General features: G+C 33.3%; 1 protein-coding gene and 1 pseudogene across 1 annotated transcript; one reads left to right on the forward strand and one right to left on the reverse strand.

The window, feature by feature from the left end:
• Positions 1 to 1,267: 1,267 nt before the first annotated feature.
• Positions 1,268 to 3,788, reverse strand: LOC125834501 (uncharacterized). The gene is made up of 4 exons (XM_049513643.1): positions 3,588 to 3,788; positions 2,389 to 3,127; positions 1,693 to 2,148; positions 1,268 to 1,611 (listed from the first exon to the last, which is right to left on the reverse strand). The coding sequence occupies exons 1-4, from the start codon at positions 3,786 to 3,788 to the stop codon at positions 1,268 to 1,270; spliced, it is 1,740 nt and encodes a 579-aa protein (XP_049369600.1).
• A 7,585-nt stretch (positions 3,789 to 11,373) lies between these two features.
• LOC125834546 (E3 ubiquitin-protein ligase WAV3-like) lies at positions 11,374 to 13,091 on the forward strand (annotated as a pseudogene).
• Positions 13,092 to 17,370: the final 4,279 nt, after the last annotated feature.

The following is a 17,370-nucleotide window of genomic DNA, read 5'->3' on the forward strand; positions in this document are numbered from 1 at the left end:
CTTGAATTCCTCAAACATGGCACCACAATTTCCAGTAAAAATGAGATCATCAACATACAAGCAGATAATGAGCATTTTTCCTTTATCCCCAATCTTAACAAAAAGTGTATGCTCATAAGGACATTTCGAAAAACCAACTTTTAGAATATAGCCCTCAATGTGACTATACCAAGCTCGAGGAGCTTGTTTTAGACCATAGAGGGCCTTTTATAATCTATAAACCTTATGCTCATTTCCAATTTCAACATAACCAGGGGGTTGTTCAACAAATACCTGTTCCTCAAAGTGTCCATGTAAGAACGCCGACTTGACATCTAGCTGGAAAATAGGCCAAGAATTCTGAGCTGCCAATGCGATAACCAATCTGATTGTATCATGCCTAGCAACAGGAGAAAATACTTCTGTATAGTCGATCCCATATTGTTGCTTAAACCCCTTTGCCACTAAATGTGCCTTGTACCTATCAACTTCGCCATTTTCCTTCAACTTTGTTTTGAACACCCACTTCAGTCCAATGGTTTTCAGTCCCTTTGGAAGATCAGACAACTCCCAAGTATTATTTCGTTTGATGGCATCAATTTCATCATCCATTGCTTTTCTCCAATTTTCTTCCTTTACAGCACTCTCAAACACATGTAGGATCGCAATCTAAAAACAAAGCAAAGTGAGTAATTGGATCTTCAATTCCAGTTACCTTGTAATCCTTCATCCAAACAGGCCTTCTTCTAACACGCCCAAGAGTTTGAGTTGTTTCTTCATTTTCTACAGCATCTGGTGGTGGAGTTATAGGGGCTGAATCTGAGAAATTTTCAAACGTACAAGGTGTTGAAAATTGCTCTTGTTCTGCGTCACTGTCACAGAGGATTTGGGAAGCAGGCTGCTGCCTATTCCATTCCCAAGTGTTTTCCTCATCAAAAGTAACATCCCTGCTAATAACAATCATCTTAGTCAACGGATTAAACAACTTATATGCTTTGGAAGACTCACTTACACCAAGAAAGACACATTTTTCAGCCTTATCGTCAAGTTTCTTCCTTCTTTCATCCGGCACATGGGCATATGCAATGCATCCAAAAATTCTAAAATGATCTACTATTGGTTTTCTCCCATTCCATGCCTCCTCCGGTGTCATATTTTTAATAGAAAAAGTTGGGCTTCTGTTTAAAATATGAACACTCCAATTCACTGACTCTGGCCAGAAAGTTTTTTGAATGCTTCCTCTCAATAGCATACTTCTCACCATGTTGAGGATGGTTCTGTTCTTCCTTTATGACACACCATTTTGCTGTGGTGTATATGCAGCTGTAAGCTCTCTCCGAATGCCATGATCTGTACATAATACTTCAAATTCTTTTGAGCAATATTCACCACCACGATCAGTTCGGAAAGCCTTAATGGTTTTTCCTGCTTCATTTTCCACACGTACTTTGAAGCTTTTAAATGTTGAAAAAACTTCAGACTTTTCTTCCATAAAATAAACCCATGTTTTTCTCGAAAAATCATCTGTAAAAGTGATTAAATACCGTTTACCTCCATTAGACGTTGGGTTTATCGGACCACAAAGATCTGAATGTACCAGCTCCAGAACATCCTTTGCTCTCCATGACTTTCCTTTGGGAAATTAAGAGCGAGGTTGATTGCCAACAACACATTCTTCACAAATTTTGGAAGGTGCTGTAATTTGAGGAAGACCACTGACCATGTTTTTCTGTTGGAGTATCTTCAAGCCTCCAAAACTCAAGTGACCATATCGGAAGTGCCACATCCATGATGAATCCTTTACTTCAGCCATCAAACAAGATTGAATGCTATCAATCCTCAATGGAAACAATCTGTTGGAGCTCATTTGAACTAATGCAATAGCTCCTCTCTCAGGATCATAATTTTCACACTCTCCCTTCTTGATAGTGATGACATAACCTTTTTCTTGCAACTGACCAGCACTAAGTAAATTACTTTTCAAGTTAGGAACATACAACACATTAGAAATTGTTTCCACAAAACCATTCTTGGTTTTAATCTTGATGTCACCTTTCCCCATCACTTCTACAGTTGAACAATCACCAAAAGCCACAGTAGAGCGAAACTTTTCATCCAAAGATGAAAAAGAAAATTTGCTTCCGCACATGTGATTATTGCATCCAGTATCTACATACCAAATATCAGATTCATGTTCTGTTCTAGCATGGACAACCATTAACAATGTTTCTACTTCCTTATTTTCGACAAAATTGGCACTTTCATCTCTTTCTTTGTCATTAGGAAGTCTAGTGTAACAATCGATGCATAGTGACCAAATTTGTGACATCTGTAACATTCTACTGAAATCTCTTTCTCCACGATCTCCTCCTCCTCTTCCTCTTCCTCTTCCTCGGCCTCTACCTCTACCTCTTCCTCTATAGTTGCTAGAATAAGTATTAGTAGAAGCCTTCAATGCATGCTCCTGTGCTCCAGAACTTCTGTTCATCTTCTGCTCATGAACTAGTAAAGAACTTTGCAGTTCATCATGAGATAGTTCATTTATATCCTTTGATTCTTCGATTGGGCAGACAACATAATTGTATTTTGATGTAAGAGATCGTAAAATTTTCTCCACAATGGCTATATCATTTATCTTCTCACCGTGGAATCGCATCTTATTGGTTATTTGCATGGTTCTAGCACAATAGTTTGTGACAGATTCTCCTTCCTTCATCTCCAGTGTTTCAAAATCCTTTCTCAAAGCTTGAAGCTGTGCGCGCTTCACCCTGCTTGAGCCTTGATACTTCTTCTTCATGGAATCCCAAATATCCTTGGAAGTTTCTTTGCAAAGAATAGTTTCCAAGATGGGACGATCAATTGCCTGAAAGAGATAATTCTTCGCTTTCAGATCTTTTAGCTTTTTCGCTTCCAACTCTGCCTTTTGAGCATTTGTCAAAACTTCGCCTTCCATCGGAGTGCCAATGCCATCCTGAATGATTGGCCAATACTCTTTTGATCGTAAGAAGTTTTCCATCAACATGCTCCAATGGTCATAGTGACCATCAAAGCGAGGAATTGCTGCTTGCACAAAATTATTTTCAGTAGCCATGAGATAATCTGAAAAGAAATATATGGCTGCCTCACTTGTTGTCACTCTCAGGATAACCTGGCTTTGATACCATTGATAGAGAATTTAGAAGGAGAAAAACAAAGAATACGTAAGAAGAGAAAGGAATTTGCTGGAGAACTTAGTCGTTTTATTCATAACTTCAAGCCTATATATAGGCAAATGCTTAACAGATAATCCATTTAAACAGGACACATTTCAGTCCTATTATCAACTTACTCCAAAAAAATAGAGCACATGATTCCTAAAGCAAGCATAACTCTTTACTCCACTAATTCCTAAAAATCCAAACAACCTGCAAACTGCTGCAATTAAAAAGAATTAAAACTCCTAAAGACTAGGTCAACTGCCAACAGAAAACTACGACTAAACTTTCAACACTGTGAATGACACCGTTTAATGAAACTTGATTATTGTATAGGTACGGGCAAGAATCAAGGGAAATAGGAAAGTTAGTATTGTGAATTGTCCTCCAACATTGATTTTTAACCGAGTATACTTCAACAACATCAACGTAATCGTCGTTTATCAAGTAAGGATTTATCAAGTAATCGTCGTTTATCAAGTAAGGTACACATATAACCTTGTAATCTTCGGTCACAAAATCATAGGCAAAACCAAATATTCGATTTGTCTTTTGAGTGAGAAGAGAATTTGGAATGAGTTTGTATTTTCCAACTGCAGGATTGAATAATGGCATACTATAACCGGGACAGTATGACGTCACAAAGACCAAACCACTGCATGAAAACACTTCTAAATAAAAATAGTCACTAAAGAATTCAGATACACAACTTTTGAATCAGCATTAATTGATGCTTCCGTTGACACAATTTCAAATTGGTGTATTCCTGTACGTAGAGATGGAATAAAATTAACCAAGACAATTTTTCGACGACTACTATCGACAGACAGATGATTTATGTAGATGTGACTTGATGAAGTCAGCGTCATCAACACAACAATGCCATGATTTGCAGCAACTTTTGAATCGTGAAAGAGATTTCACAATAAGCTGTAAGAAGATGGAGTTGACAATATCTCCGGGAAAATGGGGGAGGCAGTCCATGTTGCTGATAGGTTTTTTTTCTACTTTAATGATGCGCCAGATACAACTCATGAAACCTAATTCAACTCTGCAAGTAGTACAAGGTAAGTTGGACTCTACAATCAACTTCTACCCAAATTATATAAAAAAAAATATTAAGTATTCCAAGTTATGAGCTTGTTTACAAAAAATACATTTTATTTTCCATTCCTCGGTTATGCATATTGTACTTCATCAATATTACTGAATTAATATAATAAAATTGACTAGTTGATCCATTGTTCATTTTGAGAGCAAGAAACTCTTCTAAACAGTTAATTAGCGTAATAAAATTATGAATTTTTGACCAAAATAAGTCATTATTTAAATCAATTCACCAAAATAGTATGTTTTTTGAATTTTTTACAAAACTAGTATAAACGTACTTTACAGTAACGTATTAGGTATTATTTTATTAAAAAAAATAAATGACAAAAGGACAAGCAACTGACGGAGTAAACAGATTTAAAACGTTACCAACAATAATGTTTTAAACTTAAAACGTTACCATCAATAACGTTTTAATGTCAATAACATTTTTAGCTTAAAAAGTAACCCCTTTATGTTAACCTCTGTTATTTCAATCTTTTCTATTAAAAAATTGTACTCCTTTATGTCAAAATTTATCTTACTTCTTGGTGCGCCTGAAGATAAATCTAGAGAAAAAGCAAGAATTGCTGCCAAGGATGTACTACACTCTAGCAGCGCGCCTAACTTTATTGCATATATTACATATATACATTCATGCATTTGCATTGTCTTTGATATTTGATAGTATGAGACAAGTGATATAGCACTAATTAATATCATGATATTCAATAACACAGTGCTGAATAACTCATTGGGTTATCACTCTTGTTGTTTCGTGTAAGATAGGAAAATTTTCTTTAACTCATTTTATAATTCGCTCATTTAGTACTCATGACTAGTGATAAGAAAGCAAAAAAAAAAGATTAGTATTATTAATAGTGAAGTAAGGTACAAGTAAAACTAATTAATTTGATGTGGCATCAACATGTTACATAGAAAGTTGAAGAGTTTGTGTCCTTACAGGGACTAATTAAGGAGAGAACATTTGAGAAAGTTTAAATAGAATTGTTCCGAAGATCTTACTTTATCCTCAAGATGAAAAATAGAGGAATAGCAACTGAAGCTACATGAAAGGCAAACATAGTTTCGAAATGGTGGCAAATTTGACATAAATAACAAAAGCTTTTGCATCAATACGGCGTGAACAAGAGCATCACAGTAGATCAAATGATCGACAAGGACTTACTTGACTGGTCTATTTTTCACTTGGCACTTCATTCAGCGTTTATAGCTTAAAAAAACATTTACAACTTCTAATAATTGCAAGACTAAGAACAGTAAACAACACCCTCATAATTAAGCTGGCAGAGAAATTTGGATCAGTTTTCATAACTTAAAACATTTACAATTAATAAACATAATATGTTACACAATCGATTCAATAACCAAATGAATACATATACTCGATAACAGTTCTTTCTTCATCAAAATTCCAAAATATAGCTTCTTGTCACTGTTGAGTTCTAAATAACCTTCCCACGGAAAGTCTTCGCTTCAAATATTAGCCTTTATTTTTTTCTTTTTGCCGTGCTGATAAAGATATAATTACTTCCTGGCAAGTAAGGATAAATTTTCAATTATTTTAACTAAAAAAATGAGCAATTATGTGAAGAAATAATGTAAAAATGTTAAAATACCAATTATATTAATAGAATACAATATTACTCTAACTATGAGTTAAATAACAGGCACACACTTGTATAAGAGGACTTGTTGATTCATGATAAACCATTACAAGTAAAGCAGAAGCTCCAACTGTCAATTTCCAAGTGAAAATTTTCTTGTTCTATATTTAGAAAGTAGAAGCTAAAGTATTCTAATTGCTTTTTCACTGTAGCAATGTTGAAGTGTTCAAATTGTTTTCTTCACTGTACAAAAGGTACCAAAAATGCACCTCTGAAAGTATCTATATCTTAAATACAGTGTGTGCATGACTTAGAAAGATATGACTATTACTATTTAATTGAATCAAAAGAAATACAAATCACTTACCAATTATCATTGCTTCATATGTTGTTGAATTTTCCATTTAAGCTTGCTATCACTGATAGTGAGGACATGGAGTAGAATTAACAATAACACGATGAGTAATGAGATGTTTCTTTACGAGGTTCCAAAACTTTTCATCACCTCTCCTCGTATATAGAATCAAATTAACACTTCTATTACATAGATATCATGACTTATGGGTGAGTTGTTTAATTACTATAGATGATTCAAGTGGATCGAAATCCAGTTGATACGAATTATTACCAGCCATAAAAAAGATACCTATGAAACAAAAAACACATATAAAAGTAAATTTAAATGTAAACCTGAATTGCTAGTCTAAGAAGATTACATGCAAATCAAAATAAAATTATTAAAATAGACAGTATCCTATAACACAAGGTAAGTAGGATCAAACATCCTCTAAATCTTTTAAACTAGTACTACCAAGCCATGCCAACTATTCCTCAAAAACATACTGGCTATTTTCCTATTTATTTTTGGGTTCGGTATTGCTTATCGATAGAGTATTATCTGTTATTTATTTCTGCTTGAGCTTTTAGGGGATAAGTGAAATCAACAAGGGCTCAATTTGTGTGAGTAGTTTTTTTCTTTTTATGACCTTCCTTTTATCCATATCCACTGACCAAGTGCTTTTTTAGTGAACTATGTATAATTTAACATAATTATTTTTTTATGACAAAAAAAACTCGCAGTCACTACCCTTTAGATGCACACAGGGTTTTACCCTGCTCCTAATAATTTAGCACAACTATTTTAGTGAACTAAGACTGCATTTGAGATTATAGATATGTAATGGTTACATACATCATATTGATGCAGTGGTTACAAATTACTACACCCAATCTAGTCACCTGAGAGCAAATACAGTTCTGTATTGTTCACATTACAAAAGAGAAGTTAAGTCTTACTGATAGAGCTAATGAAACACTTATCTTAATAGTGCAACAATGCAAGTCTTACAATTTAGACTTCTAAGCTGAATGACTCATTAGCTACAAAATAAAAATAAAAATAGAAGGGTCTCTCTTGCAAAATTGCCTCATATCAAATATTTTAGAGGTAAGATTGATACTTTTTTCCACATAAATTAGAGCAACTGACAGCGGCAAGAAATTTTGAAATTACTGAGTTAACAATGATAATATATGTGAGTTACATAAAATAAAATAGACATACATCCTTTTAACGATAAAGATGAGACATTTACAAAGGAAAATAATGACCACCCCTAACCCTTTATAAAATTAGATTTCACCTAATCAAATCTAGATAGACAAAATTATGAACTGAATGTCAGCTAAATTGTGGGAATATTAAGATGTAATCCAAGCATTTCTTCTACTATGTAAAGAGAAAACATACCTCAAGCATAAAAAAACCCATGTTCTATACTTTTCGAAAGATTTATGATAGTAAAGTTGTCCTGAATCTCGTTTTTTCCGACAACACCGACGGCGGCGGATTAGGCACAGAGCAAGGGTTAGGAACGTCAATGAATCTAATGGGGAGGCTGCATAAGGGTTTTGAAACGCATAACATGGTGATGTGAACGACATCGTTTGTTTTATAGTTTGGGGATATGTTACTTTTTAAGCTTAAAACGTTACTGACAATAACGTTTTAACGTTAAAACGTTACTGTCAGTAACGTTTTCAGTCTGTTTACTCCATCAAATGTTTGCCCTTTTGTCATTTTTTTTTTTTAATAAAATAATACTTAATACGTTACTGTCAAGTACGTTTATACTAGTTTTGTAAAAAAATTCAAAAAATATATTATTTTGGTGAATTGATTTAAATAATGACTTATTTTGATAAAAAATTCTAAAATTATGAACGACTAATGTTTATGATGACAATTTTCTTTCAATTGAAAAAGATTAAATAATAGTTTCTCATTCAATCACAACATCCATTTTCTTTAATTATTTTCTGTGACTTTAGTTTTACTATTTTAATGAATTTAGATTTACAATTGTGTACAAAACATACTTGCATGAAGTGTAAAACGGTCCAGATTCTCCTTTTAATATTTTATTGAAATAAATTATAGACTTTTGGGCTTCTTTAATAAATTAACTATGGATATGAAATATTTGTACAACATTATAGTAAATGTTGATGGTAGTAAATATTTAAGGAATAATTTGTGTTTAAAGATTAAATAACAATTTTGTAAAATCTGCATTGGTTACTGAAGAGCACAGTAATGGCAGAAATTCGAAAAGACTCAAAACCATTTTCATGATAAATACTTACTATTTATTTTAAATTAGAAATTGTTTTACGTTATTGTACATTTTTGTAAGAGAATAGTTTAGTTATTAAATGATCAAAATGTGGTTCATTATTTGATGGGCAAATTGGTCTTTCAATTTTTAATTTTGAGGCTTCCCACTTATTATATACTAGTAAAGAAAGTCCGGGCGCTGCCCGGGCCCAACATTAATAAAGTTATATTGTTACTCTCTCCGTCCCATATTAGATGAGAATCTTACTATAATTTTTTTTTTCATATTATTTGAGCACTTATTAAATTAGGATAGAATTAATTAATTCTTTTCCATTTTACTCCTACAATTAATATGACCATTCCTATATTGTATGTGTATTTTTTGTAACTCATTTCAATGTGCATTGATATAAACAAAGGGCAAAATGGTGAAGTCTTCCAATGTATTAATGATTTCTTAATCACTGTGTAAAGTTGGAAATGCCCATCTAATATGAGACGGAGGGAGTATAGTTTATGTATTGTTATAAAATTAGTAAAGATTGTTATAATATATTTTGCTCATAAGTGAGCTAATATAGAAACTTATTTGTCATTTGTCTTTTTAATTTCAATTTTAAATAGCAAATAAATGTAGCGATAAGATTGAGGGTAGAAATGAAGCATATCTTTCTAAATTTAAGTAAAAATAAACAGAGTAGAAGTAACATTAGGGTTATCGATAGGACGATTCATTCGGTTATTTTTAAAAAAATTATATCATTCAATTTTTTGGCTATTTTATAATGTATAGCCAAAATTAAAATTTTAAAATCATCCCAATCCTAATTTATGTGACACAAGCAGTACAAAAATTAGTCTTTTTTTTGTTGTCTTGTAGATATTTTAAGTTATTATTTATTGTAAATTATAGTACTTTTTATTAAAGTTTTTAATAACATATGTTAGTTTTTATGTTTGAGAGTTAAACCAACTTTTTTTTATATGTCTTTTAATTTTATATGTGTTTTGTCCTTTTCCATTTTGAAAAACCAATACTCTCTCCATTTTATTTTATATGTCATTTCTTTTTATAAATATATTGGTTATTCCCTCTTCTTATTGGAACACATGTTGACTTGTGGTGAATACTTATTCCCTCTTCTTATATAGTAATATTAGAGAAAACACATAAAACCCCCCCTAAACTTGGTCGGATAACTTACTTTAGCACTTAAACTATACATGCGTTTAAATACCCCCTTAACATCTTTGAAGTGAATTAAATGCAACCCTAAGGGATGACGTGACAAAGAGAGTGAGCTCACTCACCTAATAGCATGTGAAGGAGTTAAAAAAAGGAAAAAAACATTATAAAACCATACACATGTCATTTTTTTATAGGTCAATATATAATTATATTTTAAATATTATTTTCTTAATATATTAACTTTTATTAAGCTATATGAATTTTCCTATTGGCCCATAAATTTTTTAATTTTTTTCTCTTCATTTTATTGTCTTTCCCAATAAGCTTCTTCTCCATTGAAGCATCTTTTTTTCTTCCATCTTCATCTTCAACTCTATGAACTACTTCAGTAATCCATAAAACCCAACACCAACATCTTATTATTGACGTCAATTTCACACCTATAAATTTTATTGATTTTCATTGGAGCTAAAAAAAACTTGTAGATTCACCGAATAAGACGAAGAAAGAAAGAGAAACATGAGGTGTGGTGGAGCTCATTGAAAAATATGAAGAGGGAAAAAATGAGCAGTTAAGAGTTAGAAATGGTGAAGAAGAAGGAGGAAGAAAGAAGTGAAGGGGGTGGGTGGGGGTTGGGTATGGGGGAAAATAAAAAGGGGGTGGGTGGGGATGGGTATGGGGGAATAAAAATGGAGACACATTTTAAATTTTAATTTTAGAAAATGCATTTGCAATTAATTACTTAGTGTAAATTAATTTTAAGAAGTGTTAAAGAAAAATTTGTGAAAATAATTAATAAAAAAAATTAATTAATGATGTGGTGCTGACATGATTATGTTGTGGCACTTACATGACTATGATGTGGCAAGTGAGAGTGGTATAATAATCTTAGGGTGATTTTTAATTCACTTCAAAGATCTTAAGGGGGTTATTGAAACTCCCGTGTAATTTAAGTACTAAAAGTAAGTTATCCGACCAAGTTCAAGATTTTTTTAAATGTATTTTCTCTATATATTATAGTAATATATATATATATATATATATATATATATATATATATATATATATATATAATGTCAAAAGTTTAATGCAATACTAATGAGAAGCAAAGTTTCATTATAATCAAGTGTTCCATAGAAATCATTAGCTTTGATTCAATTAATGTTATATTTATGTTCAAAATATATATTTAATATGTAAAATAATCTATATAAAATCTTGTAAGCAAACTTTAGCGTGTTCTTTATCTTTTTTCTTTTTAAATAAGTAAATAATGAATTAACTACTTACCAACCAACACATATAACTTAGAGAATGTTTGATTTAAATATCGTCAAATAATTTCTTGCTAGTTTTTATTAATAACTAAATACCAAGGATTTTATATATATGAACTCCTAATTTTTTACAAAAGAAAAAAATTAATTAATTTTTTGAATGCTCTTCTTTAAATTATTGACTTCAAAGACACTGTAATAAATTTTGAAATCCATGCATTATTTAAATTAATGTTAAATTATCTCTAAAATTACTCAATCCTATCTGTATTTATCACCAAACTTCACTTCTCACTATATATACAGAACCCATCGACATTGAATTTCACAAAAAATCATTCATTTGCACTATTTCTCTGTTTGCTTCTCATCTTTCTTTGAAGAAAAAGAAAAAAAAATGTTGATGGTCTGGCACAAACTGAAGAAGGCGCTCTCACTTAAGCGTAAGGATAACAATTCCCAGAACGAGACACACCATTCCAAATCACCTGCTATTCCTTCATTGCCGTCCTCCTTGTCTCATTTACCCAGCCCCACTACACGTTCATCCAAGGTCCGTTTTCATTTCTTCTCTCTTTTTATTTTTTGTTTTACTATTTTCCATTTTCACCCTTTTTTTTCTGAAATTCTCCATCCATGTTTCCCTTTTTTCTTTCCGACAACATTTAAATTGCTTCACCACTAAAGTGGCAGATAACAACAAACCAACAAAAAATTGTGCTGGTTCTGAAATTTAATTCTTGTTCTTGCTTAACTACCTTTTATTTGTAGCTTTGATTAAAATGGCAAATGAGGCGGGGCGGGATAGTTGTGGAGCAAATCCACCTAAAATTATAAAGACTTCAATCCACCCACCCGCCCCCACCCCCATATAGCGTGATTTGTTGTAAATCATCCCGGCATAAATTACAATTTTTAGAAAGTATTTATTTAAACTAATATAAATTGCAATCTGTTCTGCATAAATTTATGAAAAAATACAATTTGAACCTACGTTGTCTTGTCGCATCTTATTCCCTAGTTTTGATCATTATTAGTTTTACTATTAGTTTCAACGTATCGACGAGGGTATAGATTGATTATTATTCTTTACATTTTTCCTGGCATTCGTTAGTGAAATAAAGAAATCCAATTCTACAATATAATATTGTCCTCCTTAATTTGCTTTTAACGCCATTATAAAAGCAATAGGGGTATCATTCTTTTGTGGCGAGATATATATAAAATGTTGACCGTGGTTGGATTTTACCATACAAACGTTTTAAGTTGATTTTTGTAATCAATTAAAACACCTTTTTTTTTAAAATTTCAAGTATTGAAAATGACAACTATCTTTCATTTATTTATTTTTTTAAAAAGACCACTACTCATATCTCTCCGTAATTTACAATATAATATTTATCTCCCATATTTTGAAGGTTTTTTTTTACCATAATTATTTTTTAAACTATTCTAATTGATTCAAAATAATTATAATTTGAATCAATATTATACATTTTTGGTTAATTAATTTTATTAGTACCTTTCCAGAAATAAAAGAATCATTAACTAAAAGAAGAAAATAACCTATACCTAGTTATGTAGTTGATGTGCGCTCAAGCTTGTTCAAACACCACTTTCATAAAGAAGAATAGATGTTATGTAAATTGTACGATTATTTTAAAAAAATTAGATTAATTAGGACCTAATGAGATTATTTTACTTTCATATCTCTATTTGTGCCTTGTTGCCATGTAAATTGTACGAATTTTGAGTGAAGATTGTGTTGCTTTTGTATTCAATTATAGTGTTGTTGCAGGGAACATGTGTGATTTGCCTTGGGAGTATGAAAGCTGAGAAAGGTAAGGCCATATTTACTGCTGAATGCTGCCATTCTTTTCACTTCAGCTGCATTGGCGAAAATGTTAACCATGGGAACCTCCTTTGCTCCATCTGTAGATGCAAATGGAAGGAGATCCCTTTCCAATTTGCTACTGATGTTACTATAGTGCGTCGAATTCGGGTGCTTCATCGTGTTAACCGCTCTCGTCCTTTACCAACAGTATTTCCACCCCCTCCCCAGCACGTCCAATTTTCAGATGGGGGCTCAAGCATTATAGACGTCATTGGCTATAATATAGGTTCAGATGTTCAGCACTCAGGCCGCGGTTAGTACAACTTCAGATCGGCCTTGGTGGTGTTATTATTTCAATTTTCAGACAGATAGAGTTAGCTAGGGGATTGTCCTAGGAACTCATCTTAGTAGAGGCTTTCAGACAGTCACATTAGCTCCAGCTTATGTTTATTCTCAGATACTTGTTGTTATAAATCTATTTCAAATTTAGTTTCTGCATCCGTATTTGATTTCTATGTATGTATATCTTAGTGTCATGCTAGTTCATCAGTTAGCTTTGGGTCACTTGTAGCGCTAAGAACCATATTACGACTACAGGGTAGTCTCGGGTTATGACATAGTGGGAGCATGGATGGATATTAAAAATTGACTCTCTTGAAGCAAACAATGTGTGTCATAGAGAACTTGAGGCCTTCAGATGGGCTAGCTATGAATCGGTTGCCTTGTTCCATTCGTCCTTACATTGACAAAGGGCAGAGGCTAGAGGATATGTCAACTTTCCCTGTTCATACTTTTGGGTTCGGTTCAGACTATGATTCTTCTGCTCTGTATGCTATTTCTGATGCATCAAGCGTCACATTTTCATTTATTAAATCGTTTGTTACTGTTTGAGATTCCCTTGCATTGTGTATTGGTGGTCTCCTCAGTGTTGTAGCCCAGGAGCATCACCTGCCGTCAAGATTTGTTTAAATTTATTTCCATTTGTTTGTTTTACCATTGAACTAAACCAATGTGAATCAACAACTAAAGTAAGATGTGATTTTTGACTCCCCTAACACATAAAATTCTTGCATTTATTTACCTTATTGCATAGTTGCTCAATGAAACTAGTTATTCAAGTGCTTAAGTCGCGGCTAAACTAACACATGCTATCTCATCCCAATTACGATGTACAACTTACAATTGCGAAAAGGCTCATAGCATTTACGAACCCAATCCTTAGCTAAAGTGTCACAATTGCACATAATGCATTGCTTTTGCAGATTCTACTCCATTTTTGCGAATGACAGTAGCTAAAGGTTTCCCTTAATGCAAATGTGGCCCTTGTCGTCGCAACTCACAAATGAGACACACCAGACCTTGAAGAATAAGTATCTGGAAGGCAAAAATGGTGTCGAAACACCACCGAACCCCTAGTTTCTCCTCTTAAACTATGCCAACAAGTTCCGAAATACTTAGGCCATATATATGAATTTTTACCTAGAACTTGATTTGGCACGCAATAACTCAAATAGAGGGATTTGAATGTCGTATCGAATTTGCGTTTTATGATTAAATCAGTCACGGCCCGATTTCTCAAGTCATGATGTCACCTACTATAACCTCCAATAAATAAGTCAATCCGTAATCTAGAATGACAAGTAATGGGTATAAGGGTAAAATCAAAGCAAGAATAATCACTTGAACATAAATAACAAGAGAATAAAGCGGAAGCTATAATATATATATATATATATATATATATATATATATATATATATATATATATATATATATATTGGACCAAAAATATACATACTTGTCTTAAATTACAAAAAACTAGCCAAATAGTATAGAATGAGACATGTATGATTCAAGGCGCCATAAACTCACCCTCATATCTAGATACTGCGACAATTAGCTTGAACTCAAAGCTAATAGTTGGTGCTCGGACTACATCACGAAACAGGTGTTGAGTGTAGCAGAAATACCAAAACAACAGGTACTCAGTAGGTATCATAGGCTGACTGAGCAAGAAAAGTAAAAACAATATGAAAAGCGGGAAAAAACACAACAAAGTTCAAAGGACTGGAAATCTATTAGGAATGCACACGAGTGTAGAAAAGGACTAAAATGAAACAAGTATCTAAATAGCTCAAAACCTAACGAGACCCCCATAAGCCCATGAGGTACACCTGTGTACAAGTTAAATTAGAAACCCGAACGGACCCCTATAAGCCCGACAGGTGTAAAGAAGATCTACAACTACTGAGAACAAAATTCAGTGAATCTAGAGTTGGAAGTGCGCAGCTCGAACCTCGAACCATAGATAGGCCTCCCAAAAGAACCAATAGGATCAAACTGATATACATCAACTCCGTAGAGGATAATGAGCTTGAATCATAGACTGCGACTAAAGATCAATGTCCAGACCATGAATCTGCGACTAAAATAGGGTAGCATGACCATACCTCGAATCTGCAACCAAATGAGTTATTGTGGAGAATCCCATACCAAACGATCATTATAAAGCCACTGTGGAACAACGTCACCAAGGTAATCAATACAACACTACAAGCCTGAACCAAATCCAACCCCAAACCGTCGAACGAAACCCAATATCTCAACCGTGAATCACTAGGGTTGTAGAAAATGGGAGTTTTGGATAAGGGAAATAACATTTGATAACATGGAATTCATAAGAAAAACCTGAAATTAAGGGCTAACCATGAACAAGAACTAATTTACATTGAAGCTCATGAAGATCATAAAAACCCTAGTTTTGTAAAAATAATAAACTTGACAATCTGATCTTTCTTTGGAACTCAATGAGTGAAGGGATACCCATTGATGAAATCTCACTTATGGAAAACCTTGGTAGAATTGCTGACTTTGAAGCTTGAAGTTGAAGAACCCTAGTTTTGATCTTACTAGTTGGAAGTTGGAACTGTATATGTAAGGCATGAGGAAGACCTTAGTTCCTCACTATGATAGTTTAATATACCTTAAATGCTCCATGAATCTTGAAGAAGAATCCTAACTTGATGAAGAATGATCAAGAAATCCATTCTTGAAAATCTTGGATTCGTTTCTTGAAAATCCTTGATTTGGAAGGAAGAAATCTTGATGTACTTTCTTAGAAATAAAGTCTTGAACCCTAATCATCAAAATTGAGAGAATTGAGCAAGACAACATTCCAAAAAGAGGGAAAACCTAAAAATCAGAACCCTTCAAAAAGCGGTGACAATATGGCTGACACCACCGCCGGTGGGATTACCCCTCCGGAGGACTTCCCACCCTTAGCCAAGAAAGAGAACACCTTAACCCAATCTACTCATACCTATACAGATCCCAACAAGACCCAATACACCAATCTACTTAAACCTAAAATCACCGCTCTTGAAATCCTAGTGATACATGCTAAACTAATATTAATTTTTATGGAGAACTGAGTATTACATGGAAGGCATCAGAAGTCCGATCACTTATCATTAAAGAGAACCTTCAGTATGCAGCTATAGGGAAATTCTCGTATGGTAAACCTGATGTTACAGAGTTGAGGATGACAATTCTGGGTCAGTGTGGTATCAAAAATGAATGTTCGATAGGGGTGTTGGATACAAGGCACATAATGATACTCACAATAATGGAGGATTATGTACATGTATTATCCATATCAACCTTCTATGTTAAGGCAAATGATAGCTATTGGCAAATGCACATTCTTAAGTGGGACCCATGGTTTGAACTGGATGTAGAAACGACTATCGGAGTGGCATGGATATCTTTTCCATATCTACCACCAAATCTTTTTGCCAAGGAGGCTATTTTTTCTATAGCCAATGCAGTGGGCAGACCCCTAATGGTGGATATGGAAACAAAGAATCAAACAAGACCGAGTTGTGCAAGAATCAAACTGGAAGTGGATCTGAATGCAAAGCTACCCCAAAAGAGTGAAGATTAATGAACACTATAGGGAAACTGTGAATTACATGGGGATTTTCTTAGGGATTAGTATGAAAATCCACATGAAACTTATTTTCCTGCAAATTTTCATACTAATCCCCAAGAAAATCCCCATGTAATTTACCATTTTCTTGTAGGGAAAGAAGCTAATACAATAGGGAATATCAAATCCCAATGGATTAAGGTGCAATAAGAATACATGCCTAAATATTGCAAGGAATGTTGCCTGCAAGGTCATGATGAGAAAAATTGCTAAGACAATTCCTCCTGAATTGTATGTTACTAAGAGTGAAGAGGGACAACGGAGGGAAGAGGAAGGAAATATGTCAAACATTATTAGCATAGCGACATACCAAAGAAGAACTCTCACAAGCGATAAAGTAGTAGGAAACAAACAAAATAAACAAGAAAGGATGGTAAGGAGAAGGAAAAAATACAAGAGGGATAAATATGGACATATAGAAGGGGAGATTGCCTACTAAGACAAAAACAATTTTAAAGCACTGAGGGAGGCAAAAGCGGTTGACAAGGAGAAAACAAAGAAGGAAAAATAGAAAGGGAAAGCACTAAAGATTGGGTGAACAAAAATTTTGCCTAAAAGGAGCAGAGAGACAA

This window comes from Solanum verrucosum, unplaced genomic scaffold (assembly GCF_900185275.1).
Source record: "Solanum verrucosum unplaced genomic scaffold, falcon-dt-bn FXZP01000287.1, whole genome shotgun sequence".
Taxonomy (NCBI): domain Eukaryota; kingdom Viridiplantae; phylum Streptophyta; class Magnoliopsida; order Solanales; family Solanaceae; genus Solanum; species Solanum verrucosum.